The sequence below is a fragment of the Colias croceus genome, chromosome 24 (assembly GCF_905220415.1).
Source record: "Colias croceus chromosome 24, ilColCroc2.1".
Taxonomy (NCBI): domain Eukaryota; kingdom Metazoa; phylum Arthropoda; class Insecta; order Lepidoptera; family Pieridae; genus Colias; species Colias croceus.
Window position 1 is genome coordinate 477,458 of NC_059560.1, and position 18,920 is coordinate 496,377.

At 31.8% G+C, this 18,920-nt stretch overlaps 5 protein-coding genes across 5 annotated transcripts; 2 read left to right on the forward strand and 3 right to left on the reverse strand.

The window, feature by feature from the left end:
- Nucleotides 1-119: 119 nt before the first annotated feature.
- On the reverse strand, nucleotides 120-3,713 carry LOC123702836. Its single transcript, XM_045650653.1, has 3 exons — nucleotides 3,583-3,713; nucleotides 722-1,110; nucleotides 120-465 (listed from the first exon to the last, which is right to left on the reverse strand). The coding sequence occupies exons 1-3, from the start codon at nucleotides 3,668-3,670 to the stop codon at nucleotides 298-300; spliced, it is 645 nt and encodes a 214-aa protein (XP_045506609.1). The 5' UTR covers nucleotides 3,671-3,713; the 3' UTR covers nucleotides 120-297.
- LOC123702835 (glutamyl-tRNA(Gln) amidotransferase subunit A, mitochondrial) lies at nucleotides 1,802-3,516 on the reverse strand. The gene has a single exon (XM_045650652.1). It carries the CDS (start codon nucleotides 3,439-3,441, stop codon nucleotides 1,963-1,965), a length of 1,479 nt encoding a protein of 492 aa, XP_045506608.1. The 5' UTR covers nucleotides 3,442-3,516; the 3' UTR covers nucleotides 1,802-1,962.
- Nucleotides 3,714-4,231: 518 nt separating the features above from the next.
- LOC123702851 (biorientation of chromosomes in cell division protein 1-like 1) lies at nucleotides 4,232-13,504 on the forward strand. The gene is made up of 5 exons (XM_045650673.1): nucleotides 4,232-4,464; nucleotides 8,386-8,546; nucleotides 8,883-12,046; nucleotides 12,128-12,223; nucleotides 12,427-13,504. Exons 1-5 carry the CDS (start codon nucleotides 4,378-4,380, stop codon nucleotides 12,603-12,605), a joined length of 3,687 nt encoding a protein of 1,228 aa, XP_045506629.1. The 5' UTR covers nucleotides 4,232-4,377; the 3' UTR covers nucleotides 12,606-13,504.
- A 1,622-nt stretch (nucleotides 13,505-15,126) lies between these two features.
- Nucleotides 15,127-16,570, reverse strand: LOC123702852 (succinate dehydrogenase [ubiquinone] iron-sulfur subunit, mitochondrial). Its single transcript, XM_045650674.1, has one exon. It carries the CDS (start codon nucleotides 16,374-16,376, stop codon nucleotides 15,528-15,530), a length of 849 nt encoding a protein of 282 aa, XP_045506630.1. The 5' UTR covers nucleotides 16,377-16,570; the 3' UTR covers nucleotides 15,127-15,527.
- A 476-nt stretch (nucleotides 16,571-17,046) lies between these two features.
- On the forward strand, nucleotides 17,047-18,499 carry LOC123702853. The gene has a single exon (XM_045650675.1). The coding sequence runs from the start codon at nucleotides 17,053-17,055 to the stop codon at nucleotides 18,463-18,465; it is 1,413 nt and encodes a 470-aa protein (XP_045506631.1). The 5' UTR covers nucleotides 17,047-17,052; the 3' UTR covers nucleotides 18,466-18,499.
- Nucleotides 18,500-18,920: the final 421 nt, after the last annotated feature.

Below are 18,920 nucleotides of genomic sequence, written 5' to 3' on the forward strand. Positions count from 1 at the left end.
GTTATGTAGGTTCGTATTCGTGGTGAGTGGTCACTAACCGGCTATAAGTAGATCACATATAATTCATTCGGTATTAAAATTGTTTTGACTTGGGTAACAATAAAAAAAAACACAATTCTTAAAATATTAAAGCTTTCTTCATGACAAAATACCAACTAATTACGGCCGGCATTCAAAATATTGGCATATAATTTATAATATTTTACAACAGCACAAGCTTAATCTAACGTGGTCCCATATTTTTTCCATGCTTATAGGCTACTGCTCCATGCCTGATCTATTCTATTTTCCATATTCCTATCTGATCATCCTCAAAGTATCCCTTGTCTTATTCATCAGCACCACATCATCAGCTCGCTGCTTCAATGAGGTGGCTTCTTCCTTTAGCGTCGCCAATGTGGTGACTAGTGACGTCAGCGCTTTGGGCAAGATGGCGTCTGGTACGGAGAGACTTTCGTATTTAGTCTGTAAGAAAAGTGAGTAGATTACCTTATTATTTCATTTTACACTTAAGCATGAACGTGTGTTTGAAAAACTGAACTTAATTTAATTAAATCTTCATTTAGTTTACTAGGCTTCTATTTTCCAATGATTCTAAGGCTAGGACTATATCGATAAAGTTGAGATGAAAACATGAACAAGTATATGAGACCCAAATATTTAAAAGGAAATGAATTTCCAGAATAGGCAAAGAAATAATAAACAAATTATAACAATATACCTTCGCATTTTCACAGCTCTCTTCATACGAAACCAATTTCTGTTTCAACTGCCTTATATGATCGTGTATGTTTTCCGGGTTCGGATTCTGCTGAGCCAACGATTTCCTGGAGCATTCCAATTCGTCCCTTAACTCCTCTATAAACTTGTTATTACGGTCTATTTTCACTTGCAGTGTTGCATTCATTTGTTTCAGTTTTAGTATCTCATATTCATCTTGCAGTCTTTCAGAGAGATCTTTCGATGTTAGCAGTGATATGGAAATAGGGTTTAGATTTTGGTTAAATTCCGTTTGTTTAATAGCACACTGATGAAGTATTTGTTGTGCTTTTTGTGGTAGTTTATCTGGTGTGACGTTAAGTTTCGATAGTATCTCGGATGTGAGGGTAGCTGTAAAAAACGAAAGATTATTTTGTCGTCTTGAATTGCGCATTTTGCATGCAAGTGCAAATCTTTTTTGTAGACTTTCGAATTTGATATAACTGCTCTATTATTATACTACTACATATATATCCTAAATTAATTATTCTGATAATTTATCAGATACACCTACTGCAGATGGCCCATTTAGATTTTATCAACAGACCCATTAGCTACATAATTAATTTTTATTTACCATTATAATATATCACAAGCTACTAATTATGCAAAACTATTGATTCTTCCTGATAATACCATAAAATAATGAATGGGTTGCATATTTGATTTCTAAGTTAAGTCTAACTACGTTTACAGATTATAACGTATTATTTGCTATCTCTTAATAGTTACAAATTATGTATATTGTTAAAACTTAAAAATATGCAAAGCCGACGGAGGTCACTGGTTGACCCCACACAGGTTTTCCTAGTGGGTTAACCAGGGATTTGCAATTTATGTGAAAATTTGTGAAAAATAAATAAATTTTGAATTTGAATTTGATATAAAACTACTGGTGGAATAGATAATGGTGAAATGGACTACGAAATTTATAAAGGCTAAAGAAAACTTTTAATACCATATTATGAAATAATACAAAAAAAAAAGATTATGTACCAAGAAAAATCCTTGCATATGTTGTTAATATTTATTACTACTCAACAATAAACTAAAAAAAGATTGCAGAAATCACATTAATGTTAAAAAAAAGAACTAACCCAAAAAAATTATTTATTGTTTGTATTGTACCTTATAATTAACTAAAATTCAAGAAACAACAAGCATTAGTTACATTTTATTAATTCAAATTCAATACAATAATTATTATTCCATATCCAGTGTTGGAAAATTAACCAAACTCTCTATCTTCTTAGCTACATTAAGTAATAACTCTTCAGAGAGACTCGGTCCCATTAACTGTAAAGAGAGTGGCATATTTTTCTCCGATAATCTGATAGGTATAGAAATGGCTGGTATTCCTGCCATGTTCGCTGGTTGCGTGCAATAATCTTGAAACGCACACTGATCTCTGTTATTCTTAGCAACAAAATCCTTATACAGTGGGGCATCGGACAGTGTAGTAGGTGTTAACAATAAATCAACTCCGTTTTCACCAAATACATTTTTAAAGTCATTTGCTATCAACCGTCGCAGCTTCAAAGCTTTAACAAAGTATTTCTCATAATTCTGTTTCAATAAGAAATAGTTTCCAGCGAATATCCTTGATCGTACCACATTATTGAAGCCTTCTGATCTGGTAGAGGCATATAGCTCTTCGGTAGAGTAATCTGCATCAGTTCTTAAGCCAAATTCAAGGCCATCATATCTAGACATGTTACTGGCAACTTCACATTGATTTAAAATAGAATACACTGTTATTGAAACAGAAGTGTGAGGTAAAGACACGGATTGTATTTGACACTTTTCATCATATAGCAAATCGGTGACATATTGCCAAGTATCCATTACTTCCTTACTCATGCCGTTACAGTGATACTCTTTGGGTATTCCTATCTTTATTTTAGACAAATCAATGTCATTTTTCATTGTAATTGGTTTAAATTCACGTTTGATAGTAGTAGAATCTAAATCATCAGGACCGGCTATACAGTTAAGTGTAGTAGCAACATCATCAACTTTTCTAGCTAGAATGCCAGGTACGTCCATTGAATTTACAAGTGGTATAAGACCATATCTCGAAACTAGTCCATATGTAGGTTTTAAACCTACTATTCCACATAAAGCTGCTGGGTTTCTTGTTGAACCGCCTGTATCAGACCCGATGGCAACGACACAGGCTCCACTGCTCACTGCGACAGCACTCCCTCCGGAACTACCGCCAGGTATCCGCCAATCATCATCATAACACCATGGATTACGTGTCGGTCCGTATATAGAATCGACAGTGCCAGAACCCATCGCAAATTCATCTAAATTCGTCTTGCCTATGAGACATGCTCCAGAATTTACCAATTTCGTATAAACTGTGGCGTTATAAGTCGGCACAAAGTTCTTCAGCATATTAGAAGCGCAAGTGGTTGATATGTCTTTGGTACAGAAGTTATCTTTTACTCCAACCGTTATACCTTCCATTAACTTTGTCTTGCCTTTAGAGTTTAATCGTTTTTCACTTTCAGTGCTTTGTTTCTTAGCTACATCATCCGATAATGTAATAAATGCATTTAATTCACTCGCTTTTTTAGCCCTTTCTAAACATAAGTCAACAAAACTATTTGGATTCAGCGACTTCTCTCGATAAGCTTTGTGTATTTCTTTTATACTGTACGATGTTAACTTATTCATGTTTAAAATATTTAAATAATTAAATGTTAATTTCGCTCAAGAGATAAATAATTAAATAGGGTTAGCTGTATAATACTGAAGTAAACATAGCAACTGTCAAAATCAAAATTTATTTTTGAAGACATCAAAATTTAAACTTACCGCTTGCTAGTTGTTCCTGTTGATCTCGTTGTAACAATTCATTATATAGATGGTCGTAATTACCAACAGAACTTGAGTCGATATCCATTTTAAATACTTTGTTACCTACCTACTCTTTGCTTTGTTAGTTTAGATCAATTTAATTCAACGATTTCGTTTTATAAATTTTAAACTTTTGTTTGACAGTTGACACTTGACACAATAACAGCAAGTGACATGTGTCATGTGTAAGATATTCATTACTATGTCTAAAAAAGTTATAGAAATTAAGCTCATTAATAATTCGTATTTTATTTTAAAGGTGTTGGGATGAATTTTTAAAATATTCATGTACAAACATGTCACATTTGATCTTATCTTTTTATTTATTTTGATGGCAGTCGTTTGATCATCATATATATAAAATTAAATCCACCACGCTAATTAATTTTATCTACATTGTTATAATAGTACTTTTTGTGGTACTTTTGGCCCTAATAACGAAATATTACTACAGCAGCTTTAAATTTTAAAATAAAATCATATTTTATTAAAGTTGAAGCTTAGATAAAAGGTTAATAAACTTAATAAAATTTATATAATTGAATTCTTAATATTATGTCAAGGGTGAAGTTTGAATCGGTATGGTAACATTATATTTGCGACTGAGCCGATTTCTGAAAAGTTGTAGAATTTTTATTATTATATAAATTACGCTATTCTTAACTTTTCCTGATACATGAAGGAACTTTAATTGGACAGTAATGAAATCTAATTTATCAGTTGTATATTAATTTTTGTGAAGCAATATTAAAAATGGCTCATTTGCAGTACATGCCAGGAGATCCTCGTTTGGTTGATCAATTAGTTTATGAACTAAAATCAAAAGGAATTTTTGATCAGGTTTGTGTTTTTAAGAATTTTTCATTTTATTTTTTAACATATAAAAAGGTATAAACTTGTTCTTAATCATTTATTCTAAAAATCCATTTCCAAAGTCCACCAGAACCTGAGACATTTTGTTTTTAAATTATCTTAGAAACGCTTTTAAATTATTGAGATAGTCAACATCGAACAAATTCTATGTTATATTTATAATTCTAAAGAATTTCTGCAGCTAGGGAATTTAATAATAAAAAGAAAGTTATAATATCTGGCTTCCATCTCAAAATATTGTCAGAATAATTGATTGAAAATTAAACACTTGACAACTGTAAATTTACAATTTTGAAGTAAAAATGTATTACTTATTAGAATTATAACTTAGTAATCATTATCTAAGAATCATTTGGTTTATTTCAAGCTTGTTCTTATAAAGTATTAAGAGATATATATAAAAAATCTCAACATACCTTATTGAAAAGTTAACGGCCATACCATACTTCAATTAATATTCTATCCTTATTATGTGCCGTCATGATAAATTTGATGTTATACATTTTAAATTAATAACAGCAATACTATTTAGATAATTACCTATGTTTGATTTCTTACTTGATACCTAATAAATTTTTTTATAATTATCGTTTTTAATAATCGTTTATAATCAAACTATCTTTCTGCCCATGGCTTTGCCCGCTTTGTCTAAAACCTAACAAATTATATACTATAACCTTTGGCTTGAATCACTCTATCTAAAATACAATGCATCAAATTTCTTCTTTTTTAAGATTTAAGCGTACATAGGGAGCGAGTAAGCGACTTTGTTTTATACTATGTAGTGATGAATATGTCAAATATTTATTATACTGATACTGTGCTATAAAGCACTTGCATTTTATAGTAAACTATTTCATGTTTATTTATATAAAGTATTAAGAATAGAGTTTCTTGAGAAGCAAATTTCTAAATCAGCGGTAGATGTGACAAATGATTATTTAAATATTACAAAAAAAATTGGTTGCCTGTAAAGTCGGTATACGGGCGAAAGTTTTACGTGACAACGACTTTTTATGTCTGTCTGTCTCGCTCTTAGGCGGGCTAACCATGCCCGAGTGGAAGGGACGCGTGCCTCTCACTCGCTCTCATTGTGAGCGCATAACGTGAGCGGAGCGTAACGCAGTTTCTTGAAGTGTCACCCGGCAAACCAATTTATAATACGTTGTCACGTCAAAACTTGTTACAAAATGCATCACATAAATTCAATCATTTATTTATTCAACTGGACTTTGTTTAGATGAACTAATCAAAATATATTTACCGACAGTAATAAAAATAATATCAATGTAACAAAATAAAACATGAATTATGTAATTACAATAATTCAAGACAATTGTTAATTGTTATTCTTCAATTTTAAAGCAAATAATTATAAAAAAGTGAATCCATGATCTTTGGATAGGTGTTGGTTACCTTGTGTTTGCCTGTGTTAGATTTAAACACAATTGCTGTATTTATGAATTAAAATATTTGATAGTATAGTATTCTTATACATTTTATTAGACTATACAGTGTAAAATATTCAAAACTAACAATTAATCTAATTATATATAAATCTCGTGTCACAATGTTTTTCCTCAATAGACTCCTGAACCACTTAACCGATTATAATAAAATTCGCACACCATGTGCAGTTCGATCCAACTTGAGAAATAGGATAGTTTAAACATGTAGGTACCATGGGCGACTACAGAATTTCCTGCTCGCTCTTCTCCATAGAAACTGATTTCTGAACCAGTGCTAAATGGTAAATCTATGCTATGATAAATTAAAAAGTGCTTAGAAGAAGTCTAGTTGATTTAATAAATGTTTGAGTTCAGAGTTTTTATGATTTTCTAGGTTATAAACCAAGAAGCTTATATCCTCTAATACACTGGAGATTGCACTATGACCATTAACTTGAAACAAGAAACTATGACATTCAATGACGTCAGTCATGTTATTTGTCTCTTTCTGTCGAGTGACCACGCTGGTTTGTAAATTCAGGATTTTTCAAAATAGAAAAAACTAAAAATCATGGTCTATAAATATTAACGACATATATTTTTAACAGTATTTATATTATAATATTATGGTCATACTTTATAGGTAGGTACATACAATTTTAATTGGTATAGAATGATAGTTATAAATAACTTTTGGCTACAAAGCTTGGATATGAACCGATATATAGCATTAACATCCTTTGTAAATAGAGGAAAGTTGTGTTTTGCATCAGATGCTGTTTACCAAATTGTTAGCTACTCAGATCTTCTTTTTAAACGCGTTGCTTCGACGGGTCAATTTCAAGCCAGAATCATCAAAGAAAAACTGTTTATAGCAGCCTTGCACAAATTTCAGCTAACTTTACAAAGTTTATTTTTCAAAAGGTATTTTTTTCTGGGTCGTAATCCTCAGTAACCTTGATGGGCACATATATTTCTTTTTATTTTACTTTTTGGAAAGCTGAAATACGTAAAACAAAAAAATATGAGGTAAGTTAAAAAAGTATAAATTTCAATGTAAAAACGAACAATCTTATAACTACATGTGAGTGCAATACCGATGTCGTGTGTTGTTTCATTACTAGTAACAATCTTTAAAATGGTGTTCTAAATTTTCATCATAATATTGTTATTACAATATATTCTCCTCGCTATCCATAAAAACTCGTCATCATGGTTACCTTACTTGTTAAATTTGTTTATTGAAAACTTGTTGAAAAATGATGAAAGTATAAGGAAAATAACTTATTTAACATGATTGCTTACTAAAATGATGATAAATTTGACAATTTTTGCCATTGAAATGATTCTAAACAGGTCAATGCTGGAGTATTGAGGAATATTGTAAATAACGTAAATATACACTTGCCTGTGAAATTCTATGCCAGAATTTGGTGTCCAAACACTTCTGCAATTTTGCACAATACAATGCATTCTTTATATTCGGAAAATATTCATTAAATAAGCAACAATATTAACTTAAATATTCGAATCGACGCAATTTTTTTGACACACATGCCATATTGACAAAGTGAGAGTTGCTACAATTTTATTATGGTGACTACCCATAAGCAGGGAGTATCGTTTTTTAATAATTGGTTTAGATACTTATTTTATTTAGCATAAATAATAATTGTCTCATCTAACAATGCTTCTGAATGACGTTTTTGGCAATTTATCAACAAACTCATGTACAAAAACTAACCTTTTGCACAGAATATTACAGCATACATAGTAGCCTTGGGAAAACTTCGTATTAACAGTGGCAATACCAAGTTAGGTGTGAAAGTGATAAAAAACATGAACTGGGCAATATTTTCTTGTTACACGTCAATGTTCATACCGAAATCTCCAGTGTATTAGATATAAGCTTCTTGTTATAAACTTAAGTCGTAATTTACAGCTGTCATTAGGTTTTTATTCTGTTTGTAATAACAAGGGATAAAGTATAGCCAAAGTGAATTGTAAATTATAACTAGTATTATTTAAGATTATATATGATTAGTATCCTATTGGAATAATTTATTTTGAATAAAATTTGATTATTTGTACGCAAATAGATACACAAATTTTGTATTAATTAAGGTGTTTGTCAATAAATGTCTTTGTCTTCTACAACAAAATTGGAAATGTACACCAAAATGTTTTCAGATTTCTATACCAATATTATAAAGCTGAAGAGTTTGTTTGTTTGTTTGGACGCGCTAAACTCAGGAACTACTGGTCTGATTTGAAAAATTCTTTTGGTGTTAGATAGCCCATTTATCAAGGAAGTATATTAGTTTATAAAGTATAGGCTCTATATCATTACGCTAAGACCAACAGGAGCGGAGCCTCGCGGGTGTAACCGCGAAGCGCAGCTAGTCTAAAATATATGATCATGTTTTATTTTCATTTTCAGTTTCGTAAAGACTGCATCGCTGATGTTGACACGCGACCTGCGTACCAGAATCTCCGGCAGAGAGTGGAAAACTCGGTGTCGACATTCCTAGCAAGACAATGCTGGCAACCAGACCTAAATAAAAATCAACTGCGAGAAAAACTGAGGAAGCATATATTGGAGTATGTATTAAATATTAGTAAATGTGGAGATTTTGATATAATGAATGTAAAATCATTTCTAATATTAGATTTGAACTGGCATGAAATGAACTGGCATCAAAGTCATTTAAATTTGTAAATTATATCATGTGTTACAAATAAAACAATTTTTTTTTCAAATTATGCAGTTAAATTCAATTCAATTAAATATATATTATTTAACACCAAAAAAAACAAACAAAGCAATATTTTAAAAGAGCAAACTATCAGGTTTGAAGCTTCCCCTGCATTGCTAACAGGGGATATTATTCATTATTACTCATTATCGAAATTTTAATTAAATTATTTCTGTTACAGTGGCAATTACTTAGAGCAGGGTGTAGAAAGGATAGTTGATCAAGTGGTAAACCCAAAAGTTGCGACTGTATTTGTGCCCAAAGTAGAAGATCTTGTGTACAACTACTTAGGCATTACAAGAAAGAAAACTACAGTTGCAGAAACTTCTAATGGAAATATTGATTTATTGCCAACTGACTTAGAAGCAGTCAGTCCAGGATCAGTTAAAAGTAATGAAGATAAAAATGAGAAAATGGAAATTGATGAATCTTCTGAAGCCACGAAGATGGAAATCGATGAACAAGCAGATAAAGTAAAAGAAGAAAGTAATGTACTAACAGAAAATAATGAAAAAGAAACAACTGAAGAAACAGACACTACTGGTGCTAATGAAGTCACAGTACATGACTCTGATGGTAGTGACGATAAAGACAGCATACCGCTTCCAGCTGAAGAGATCAGACCAGAAGATATTCCCCCACCAGAAAATAGTCCGCCTAAAGTAGAGTTGGAAAAAATAGAATTGCCTGAAGATCCTGATGTAGCCACCGATATACCGTTGCCAGATGAAATTATTAAAGAAGAAAATGATAGTTTCTTCAAACCAATTAATACTGAAGATGATGACGATTCTAGTTCGGATTCGTCTTTACGTAGGAATATGTCGCCGTTGACACCAATAAGAAATTACAATAATGAAAATTCTTGTGACGCTCAACAGGGCTTCGAAAATGAATTTGCGGAAACAAAAGAGGAAGACATAAAAGAACCGAGTTCATTTAGATTTGCGATTGAAGCGAAATCGACGGAAAATAGTTTGGACACTACTAAACCTGATAAAAAGGAAGCAGAGTTATCCTATCAGTTTAATCAAGTAAATATCAATAATTTTAATTCACCAGCCTGTGAGGATAGCTCGAACAGCAATAACTTACATATAGATTACGAGAGTGACGCAAATAGTAAAATTAATATTGAGACAAAAATTGAACCTGATCAAAATTCTGAAGATGCCAGGAAATCTAAGAAACCCGAAGAAAAGAAAAGTAGTCACAAAAGCTCTCATCGCTCTAGAGATTCGCATAAACATTCTAGCAGTAAAGATAAAAAATCTGATTCTAAACCGTCAAGTAGTAGAGACAGTAGTCGGCACGATAAGAAATCATCCAGTAAAGATGATAAACATAAATCAACTGATAAAGAAAGGTCCAGAGACAGAAGTGAAAAGAAAGATAGTAAAGATTCTTCAAGGCATAGAAGTTCTCACAAATCGAGTCATAAAGATTCCAAATCGCACAGAAGCTCCAGTTCTAGTCACAGGTCACACTCAAGTAAACATTCTGATGAGAAGAAATCTTCGTCATCCAGCCACAAAGAAAAAGACAAGAGACAAGAGAGTTCAGAAAAGTCTTCCTCTAAAGAAGTTTCTAAAGATAAATCTAAAGATTCAAAATCCAGCTCGTATCGTTCAGATAAAGAAAGAAAGGGTAGTAGTAGCAGTGGGAAGAGTAAATCGAGTGATAAAGACAAAGAGAAAAAGACTAAAAAAGAAGCAGATGATCATTACAGTTTATCAGGGAGGGGAAATCCCAACAGGCGGTCGACTGATCGAGACTCTAATGATGGCAGCTCTTCATCCAAAGGTTCGCATCGCCCGGCAAGTTCAAAATCGTCGGAAAGTAAAAAGGATTCAAAAGAAAGCACTTCAAAATCTGATAATACATCAGGCAGTGGATCAACGAGCCCAAGCGATAAAGAGAACGTCGTACAAGATGCTGGAACAAAAGCAACTACTTTACAAAATAAACCTGTGATCAGAGTTGAAACTCATTTAGAAACTCCCGTAACGTCACCGCCACGTTTACCTTTTGTACCTGATATAACATTAAAGAAGCCGAAAATAGCCGCAAATTTTGAAGAGGCTAAGAAAATAATGAAGATGCGGAAATTTCTAGAAGAAGAGCAAAGGAGAATGAATCAAGAAGCGGCGTTGCTTTTAGAATTTCAAGCAAACGTCAGGCCGAGTTTAAGCCAAGTGTACTCAAGTATACCCGGACCGGAACTGGAGTTTGCGTGCGATTCAAATACTTCGAGATCGCAGTATATTATAAAAAGTAACGAAAATGCAACAGAGACATCACTTGATAAGCAGGATAAACCTACTTATACAAATGCGGAATTATTTGACGAGTTAAATGAAGGAAACCAAAATGATGATAATAATAAGTCAAATGAAGTAAAATGTAACGAAGATGATGTTAAAACGTTAACAGAGTCTGTAAAATGTGAAACTGAAAATAAACATATTATATTGGAAACAAAAGTTGATAATACAAATACTACTGAATGTGTAAACATTCAAGAAAATAGCCAACAATTTGCAGTACCTGACGTACCTGTGAAGAAAATTAAAGAAGATACAGAAAACGAAACATTGGAAATTTTAGAAACTAGCGAGAAATTATCTCGTACGGAAAAACAAAGTGTGAGTAAAAAACAAAATGCAGAAAAATCCAAAGTAAAAGATAATACGAATACAAAGCCGAATCTATCTTACTTTGCAGAACATGAAAAATCTGAATCTGAAATAGAGAAATCAAAATTCAGTTCATTTCTTAAATCATACTTGGAGAAAGCTGCAGCAAATAATAAAATATATTTAATAAACTGTGATACATATGAAGAAAACGTGATTCGCGAGGCTTCGAGAACGTTCGGCGATTTTGAAATAATAAATTACCAGAGGAATGGACATCTAAAATTACCAAAAACAAAATCAATAGTAAAAGACGTTAACATTTCTGCTGAAGTGTCACTTCCTCTTGATATAGAATACGAACGTTCAAATGATACAGATAGCATAAGATCACAAGTATTTAGTCCAGGAAAATCGGATTGTTCGTTCGAATTGAGTGACTACGACTCTAAATTGGAACAAATGGTCCATACGACGTCTAGAAAAGAAATAATGGAGATCATACTAGGCGATATTGTTGACGATTCGTCAACAAAAATGCCGAAAATCGATTACATCACGGAATCTAACATTGATAGTGCAATGGATTGTAATTTGAAGAGAAAAATTGATGAAGTTGAGACAACAGAGAATAATAACAGGAGGGTCTTAACGCCGAATAAAATAAGGAAATTGAGCACGTCAGATCTTATCACATCTACTACAGAGGGTAAGTTATTGAGACGATAAGTCATATTTATTTATAGTTTTAGTAATGGTTATTTATTAAATACTATTGTATTTATTTCAGATGCGGAAGAAACAGAACACAGCAGTAAATTAAATACGCGATCAAAATATTTGGGGAGGGCGAAAAGGGTTGGCTTGCCCCGACCAAAAAGACCAGGTATTATTTTTCATCTTTTTGTTCAAGAATAATGTTTAAAATACTTAAACGAATTAATAAAATGATAATAATTATTGTTTTTTAACATCTTTCGTCATATATTGTTTAAAATCGAATTTTAACAAAGACCATCTTTTCATATGTGACCTTATACTAATTCGCAAGTAAGACAAATAAATATTAATGTATTTCTTTCATTTCAGAATTACCCAATAGTCCGTCAAGTGACAAATCAGTGGAAAATTACGAGCAAAACTCACAAATTACACCAAAAACACCGAACGGTAAAGTGAAAACACCAAGAAACATAGTGCAGAGGTATGAAACGTCAGATTTGTACAAACCCAAGTTACATTATCTGTCGAGACGCAACGTCAGTTAGATTTATTATCTGTTCTGTTTTGGCGGTAAAAACACGGGTGTGGTGTATATGTGAAAATTTTTATTGAGTAAAATATGCAAACAAAATTAAGGTTTTATTGTATTGATAAAATTTATTTATCCATCGAACATGATATAGATTGTTTTGATGTAAGCTAGATTTAAAAAATACATTTTGTATTTTCTATGTTGATTGTCGATATTTTGAAATGGTGAAACTTTTGTCTCTGTAAGATATTATGTGTAAGATAATGTTATTTAGTGTTTGTTAAATTTAAATTTTAAATTAAAGAAGATATAGTAATTTTAATTAATTTTTATTTGACAATATAGTAAATTGCAGTGTTCATCTAATTTGTCTATGGTTAGAATTCTTTTTTTTATTTCGCATAATACCTATATATTTTGTAAAATTGTAAAAATACCTCATATAAAACACCAAAATTTTAACGTATACAAAGTAAATTGTAATAAAAAAAATGTTAGTGACATTTAAAAATTAGGCAGGTAGTGTTAAATAATTAGGGGCCATCCATAAATTACGTAACGCGAATTTTAGAAATTTTCAACCCCTCCCCACAGGTTGTCACATTTTTAGTACTCCTCCCCCCCATTAACGTGTGACGTAATTTATAGATGGCCCCTTATATTTTATTTTGTTTCAAATAAAAGATCGGTCTTATATTATTATGATTGAAAATGTATAAAACAATAGAAATAGAAACAACATCAAATATATTATCGATATAATTGTAATTCAAAGTTTTTTCCTTGTTCTATTGACGATATTTTTTTATTTATTTTTATGAATAAAAATCAATCAATTTGTATTGGTAGTTGGTACCTAGCAATTAATTATAAATGTAAAATTATTTAAACACTGCCACTTAGTTCATAGTATAATTAGTAATTACTATTGTATCGTCACTTAGATTTTTTTTTTCGCCATTATTCATAAAGCAATATCTACAATATTATAAGTCATAGTCATAAAATGATAATGTAAACATAGCATCAATAAAATAGTATTTTATAGACGGCGCGACACGATACGTAAGTTTCAAGGTGCATTTACACATTCGTGTTTGCTATTCGCCCTATATACGAATGTATCGTCGAACATTCGTATACGAGTGTTGCGAACCACAGCAGGATTAGAATATCAAATGCGGAATTATTTGATGTCATTGAATGCCTTCAATTGGTGAATTTTAAGCAATGAAACGATGTTCATAGATTCGTCTTCTTTTAGATTACGTCTGAAAAACCGGTAACACGAACACGGGACCCTCAACGCGAATAGAGAGTGTAATGTTTACACATGCGTGTTCGTTATTCGCCTCGCTATTCGCACGAATGTATGTGTAAATGCATCATAAAGCTGCTATATGCGATTTACTGGACGTTTATTTTAAATTTAAATACGAAATATTTCAATTTCATATTTTCCAGCAAGATTGTGTCGTTTCGTGTCGCGTTGAAACAATGCTCCAAATAGACATAGGTGTAAGAGTGAAATATTGTAACAATTGCCTTATAAATATCATATTATTCATCAAAGTTCCTGTTATATATTTACATCGCAATTTTGATAGATAGAGCATTTTTTAAAACCTAGATTTTTCTGGTCTTTACACAACGGATTAATTATTCAAACCTCCAATAATATACAAATTGATAAAATGATAGTTTTATCTCACTTGCTCACTTACAGCCTACGCATTGATAATAATTCCGATACCACAATCTTAGTATCATCTCTGTCTGTCTCTCAGAAATATTTTAATAATAATGTTTCCCTAACTTATCTATCCAAATTTCTTTAATAATATGCAGATTTCATAGTGACGTCTTAAAGCAGTACTAATTCCAGTGTGGGAAAGAGACAAGAGCTATATAGATTATAGGTCGTCTAGCGCCATCACTTTCCAACCACAACAGGAATTAGTACTGTTTTAACAGTACTAATTCCAATGTTGAACATGAAAAAATATACGAAAAAAATGTATTGGTTCAAAGCAGCCGCATCGTAATTTAAGGACTGTTCTTTTTTTCTCGAAATATTGTACAGATATTCTTATGAAATCACAAAAATGTAAACATAGATCCATTACCAGTAAGATGCTTTGTATATTATGTGATAACTGATAATATAAAACTGTTATGCCCTTTTAAAATTTAATTAAACTAATAAATTCTTTAAAATTGTCTTTTATTCATGAATACCTAATACATCCAGACTTATTACTATTTACCACTAATATAAAACTGAAGAGTTTGTTTGCTTGAACTTGCTAATCTCGGTAACTATAGGTCATATGAATTTTCTTTTTATTGTTATAAAAAGAAAATATCACCCCCCTCCCCCCATATAAATATATAGATACTTAACAGAATATAACATTATATCTAATTAATTGTGCAATAAAAGTAATAAAATTTCCATGATTACAAGAGCAATTATATTTTAATGAGGTCACCTGTCAGTCTGGTTTTTGCAGTACTATGGAATAAAACCACTATTGTTTGAAAGTTATCTTTATTCAATAAACTAAAACATATACAAGCTACATGACAATAATTTAATTCAGAATGTTATAATACTTTAAAATGAGTGTAATTTAGATTTGGATGAATGTGGCACGATAATACATTTTTAATACTTTGACTATATAATATCATCTTTTATTACATATCCATACAAATATTTGATAAAATAAGATCAACCAGTTGAGGTCAAGAATTTATAACTGATAAAGTTGAAGGTTAAGCTAGGTCAATACTAAATTTTTCCATGCATAGATCACAATTCAGTCAAGATAATAAATAAACTAAAATGATAATAAATTACTCTTATCTGCATTATCTTATTGTCAATTTGAAACAAAAGGATTTTAAGTTAATTATCTGGTTTCTCTGAAAATCAGTTGTGCGCTGCCTGTTTTTCTAAACCTGCCGGGTCCATAATCGGAGCCTGTTTCTTGACCATGCCTGATAACAATGTCTTGATCTGTGCAATAGCACGTCCTGGGTTCAATCCTTTCGGGCAAGTCCTTGTGCAGTTCATGATTGTGTGGCAGCGGTATACAGAGTATGTGTCCTTCAACTTTGAAAGACGTTTACCTGTTGCGTCATCACGGGAATCAATGATCCATCTGTATGCCTGCATGAGCACTGCAGGGCCCAAGTACTTATCACCGTTCCACCAATACGAGGGGCAACTGGTCGAACAGCATGCACAGAGTACACACTCATAGAGACCGTCCAGTTTAGCTCTGTCTTCTACGTCCTGGAGCAACTGGGTCTCCTTACCTTTCACAGCCTCCTTATCACGCTGTAGCCAAGGCTCTATCGACTGGTACTGCTTATAGAAGTTAGTCAAATCTGGAACCAGATCCTTGACCACATACATGTGCGGGAGAGGATAAATCTTTGTGGGCTTCGACACATTCTTATCGATATGACTGATGCATGCGAGAGTGTTCACTCCGTCGATGTTCATAGCGCATGAGCCACACACTCCCTCGCGGCAAGACCTCCTAAAGGTCAGGGTGGGGTCTATTTCATTTTTAATCTTCAAAAGAGCATCGAGCACCATAGGCGCGCAGTCATCTAAATCCACCTCATAATTTTGTGTATACGGCTTCTTGTCGGGCTCATCAGGGTTCCAACGATATACTGCGAAAGTTTTCACTCTCTTTCCAAGGGCTGATGACGTAGCGAAGGTACGCAGCTGCCCAAAAGTGCCAGACGTAAGCCTTAGGAGCGGCATTATGTAATGTTTTCAAAACACACAAAATATACTAAAATGTTTCACAATGTTACACAACAAATTAATTCTTAAAAATAAAAATATAGCGATAGTTCGATTTTTCGTTCGTAGTTGAAAACGGCGCAGAGCGCGATCTTTTTCTTGAAATAGCAAGTGACAATTTACAAGACTGAAGACAGATCACAGACAGTACAGTAGGTAGGTACTAGGTACCTACTCCGTATTTTAGTATTTTAGGCTGTGTTCGATTCGATTGGTAGGTAGGTAGATTTGTCATTTGGGTGAAATTTGAATTTCTATGACATTCACAATGTCACTATCAGATGACATTGATTAAAATTGAACGTGCTAAAACCGGTGTCAATGTCACGGATTGATATGAAACAAATGAAACTTGGTTAAAATTTGGAATTAGCATAAGTTATACACGTGCACATTATAAAAAATAACTCGAACAATTTTCAGAAACAGTTTATTCATAAAACAAACTATGATTGCCATTAGTTATTACATAACAAGTATCCGATCGTCACAAGTTATGGCGGGAAAAACTAGCATTTGATAGGTGGATACCTACAATTTGAAATTCCTAATTCATACATAAATGACAATGACAATATATTTTTTGTGAACATCACAAATAAAAATAAAGGTCTAATTCGATTATTAATTTTATATGAGTCAAAAAAGGGATCCAAATATGAATAGCGGCGTCAAATCGGCGGGAATTGATTCACCCAAAACCCCAGGCGGAATAAGTAAATCTCTACTAACACCATGTAGGAGAGTGGGATTATCAAGAAAGTGGGGTAAAAGAGGACCATCACCATTTATATCTCCACTTTCTAATGGAAAAAGTAGCAGTGCAGACGTTAAAGTGGAAAAGGATAATAAAAAACGAAAGAGATGTAACAGTGAAGATACAGATTCTATTCATGAGATTGAAACAGAAATAAATTCTACACCGAAATCCACTATAAGCACTTCCAACAATACAAAATATGACACACCTGTACGAAATGTTTCACTATCTAAAAAGAAATCCAAGACTTTATTAATGAAAGAAATTAAGGAAGCTGAGAACATTGATATTATCAAAGATGTGGACCCAATACTAAAAGAAACTAAAAGTGAGAATTCCGAAACAATTTCTAATAATTCAACAATAAATAAATCTAGTCCGTTATCAAAATTGTCTAGAACAAATTCAAAAAGTAAATTAGTTTCTAAAAAAATAGCAGAAAATAATGTTGAAGAGGAATCTCTTATAACTGATAATGAAAGCAAGGAAAATGGGGACACTAAATGTGAAAAGACTGTAAAGAAAAGAAGTCCTAATAATTTAACTAAAGAATGTGTAGTTTTAATTCAAAAGAAAATGATCAAAAGGTTGAAATTAGATAAGGTTGAACAAGAAAATAGTAACGCAAATAACTCTATTTCACAAACTCTTTTTGATTCTGATTCAGACGACACTCCGCTATGTGCATTGAGTAAAAAAGAAAACGTAAAAACCAACACGGACTTAGATAATGATTTTATTGATACTAAAGTTGTAAAATTACAAGACAAGAAAACATCAACAACAGGTCTGAAAACAAAAATAAAAAATATAGTTATACCGAAATTAAAACCAAAGATTATAGAAATAAACACATCTCAAAACTCATTTGAAGATGATGATGATTTTGAATGCTTTAATAAAAGAACAATTTTGGTTAAGAAATCCTATGACAAAGTAATTAAGCCTGTCAAAGCTAAATCAACTGGGTCAATAACGCAAAGGGATATTGATGAATTAAAAGCAAGAATAGAGATGAAGAAGAATTTATTAGTTGCTAAAACGATGAGTGAGGATACGGAAGAATTACGAAATTTAATAAAGAAGTGGCAAAGGGGATGCCAGGAAGCTCTCTTTGAACTATTTGATCTGATGCGAAATAAATTTCCTGATAAAAAGAATATGGATTACTCTGAAATATTGCAGACACTCAAAATACCGCCAGATTTAGTTGGTTATGATGTAGAAAATGATTGTTTTGTTACTCCAGATGATAGAAGCTTAATTTTATCTAGTATTAATACATAATGTTATGTTAAGAAATAAATTATATTTTTATGAATTTCATGTTTCTTTTACTATAAGTTAATGTATTATCATTATAGGCAGGTTGTGCAGGTATTATTTGTTAACCTAATATTTAAAAAAAAATGTACAACAATTTTAATACATAAATTGCTACAAAATGGTCTCATTCACAATTTATTTAATAAATTTAGAAGATTTGCAAAGACCAGTGTGATACCTAGTTTTTTCACAAATAAAGCTATACTTGAAACCTACAAATTATGAAAAATTATTTATTTATTTAAAAAAATAATAATAAAAAATAATAAAAATTGTTTATTTCTTTTAAACAAGTTTTCATCTCGGGTTGGAGGTAAGTGCCTTCATTTAACACACACATATTATTTTGATAGAATTTAAAAGTAAATACTAAATCTCATAGTTACAGCTTTAATAATATGTGTAATGGGGTGGCC

Excerpts from the sequence above, each read along its gene's own strand:
- LOC123702853 (XM_045650675.1), top strand. The coding sequence starts at position 17,053 with ATGAGTCAAAAAAGGGATCCAAATATGAATAGCGGCGTCAAATCGGCG.
- LOC123702851 (XM_045650673.1), top strand. The coding sequence starts at position 4,378 with ATGGCTCATTTGCAGTACATGCCAGGAGATCCTCGTTTGGTTGATCAA. Across the intron at positions 12,047-12,127 it reads TATCACATCTACTACAGAGG|ATGCGGAAGAAACAGAACAC; the intron begins GTAAGTTATTGA and ends TATTTATTTCAG. Across the intron at positions 12,224-12,426 it reads GCCCCGACCAAAAAGACCAG|AATTACCCAATAGTCCGTCA; the intron begins GTATTATTTTTC and ends CTTTCATTTCAG.
- LOC123702836 (XM_045650653.1), bottom strand. The coding sequence starts at position 3,670 with ATGGATATCGACTCAAGTTCTGTTGGTAATTACGACCATCTATATAAT. Across the intron at positions 1,111-3,582 it reads ACAGGAACAACTAGCAAGCG|CTACCCTCACATCCGAGATA; the intron begins GTAAGTTTAAAT and ends CGTTTTTTACAG. Across the intron at positions 466-721 it reads AGAGCTGTGAAAATGCGAAG|ACTAAATACGAAAGTCTCTC; the intron begins GTATATTGTTAT and ends CTTTTCTTACAG.
- LOC123702835 (XM_045650652.1), bottom strand. The coding sequence starts at position 3,441 with ATGAATAAGTTAACATCGTACAGTATAAAAGAAATACACAAAGCTTAT.
- LOC123702852 (XM_045650674.1), bottom strand. The coding sequence starts at position 16,376 with ATGCCGCTCCTAAGGCTTACGTCTGGCACTTTTGGGCAGCTGCGTACC.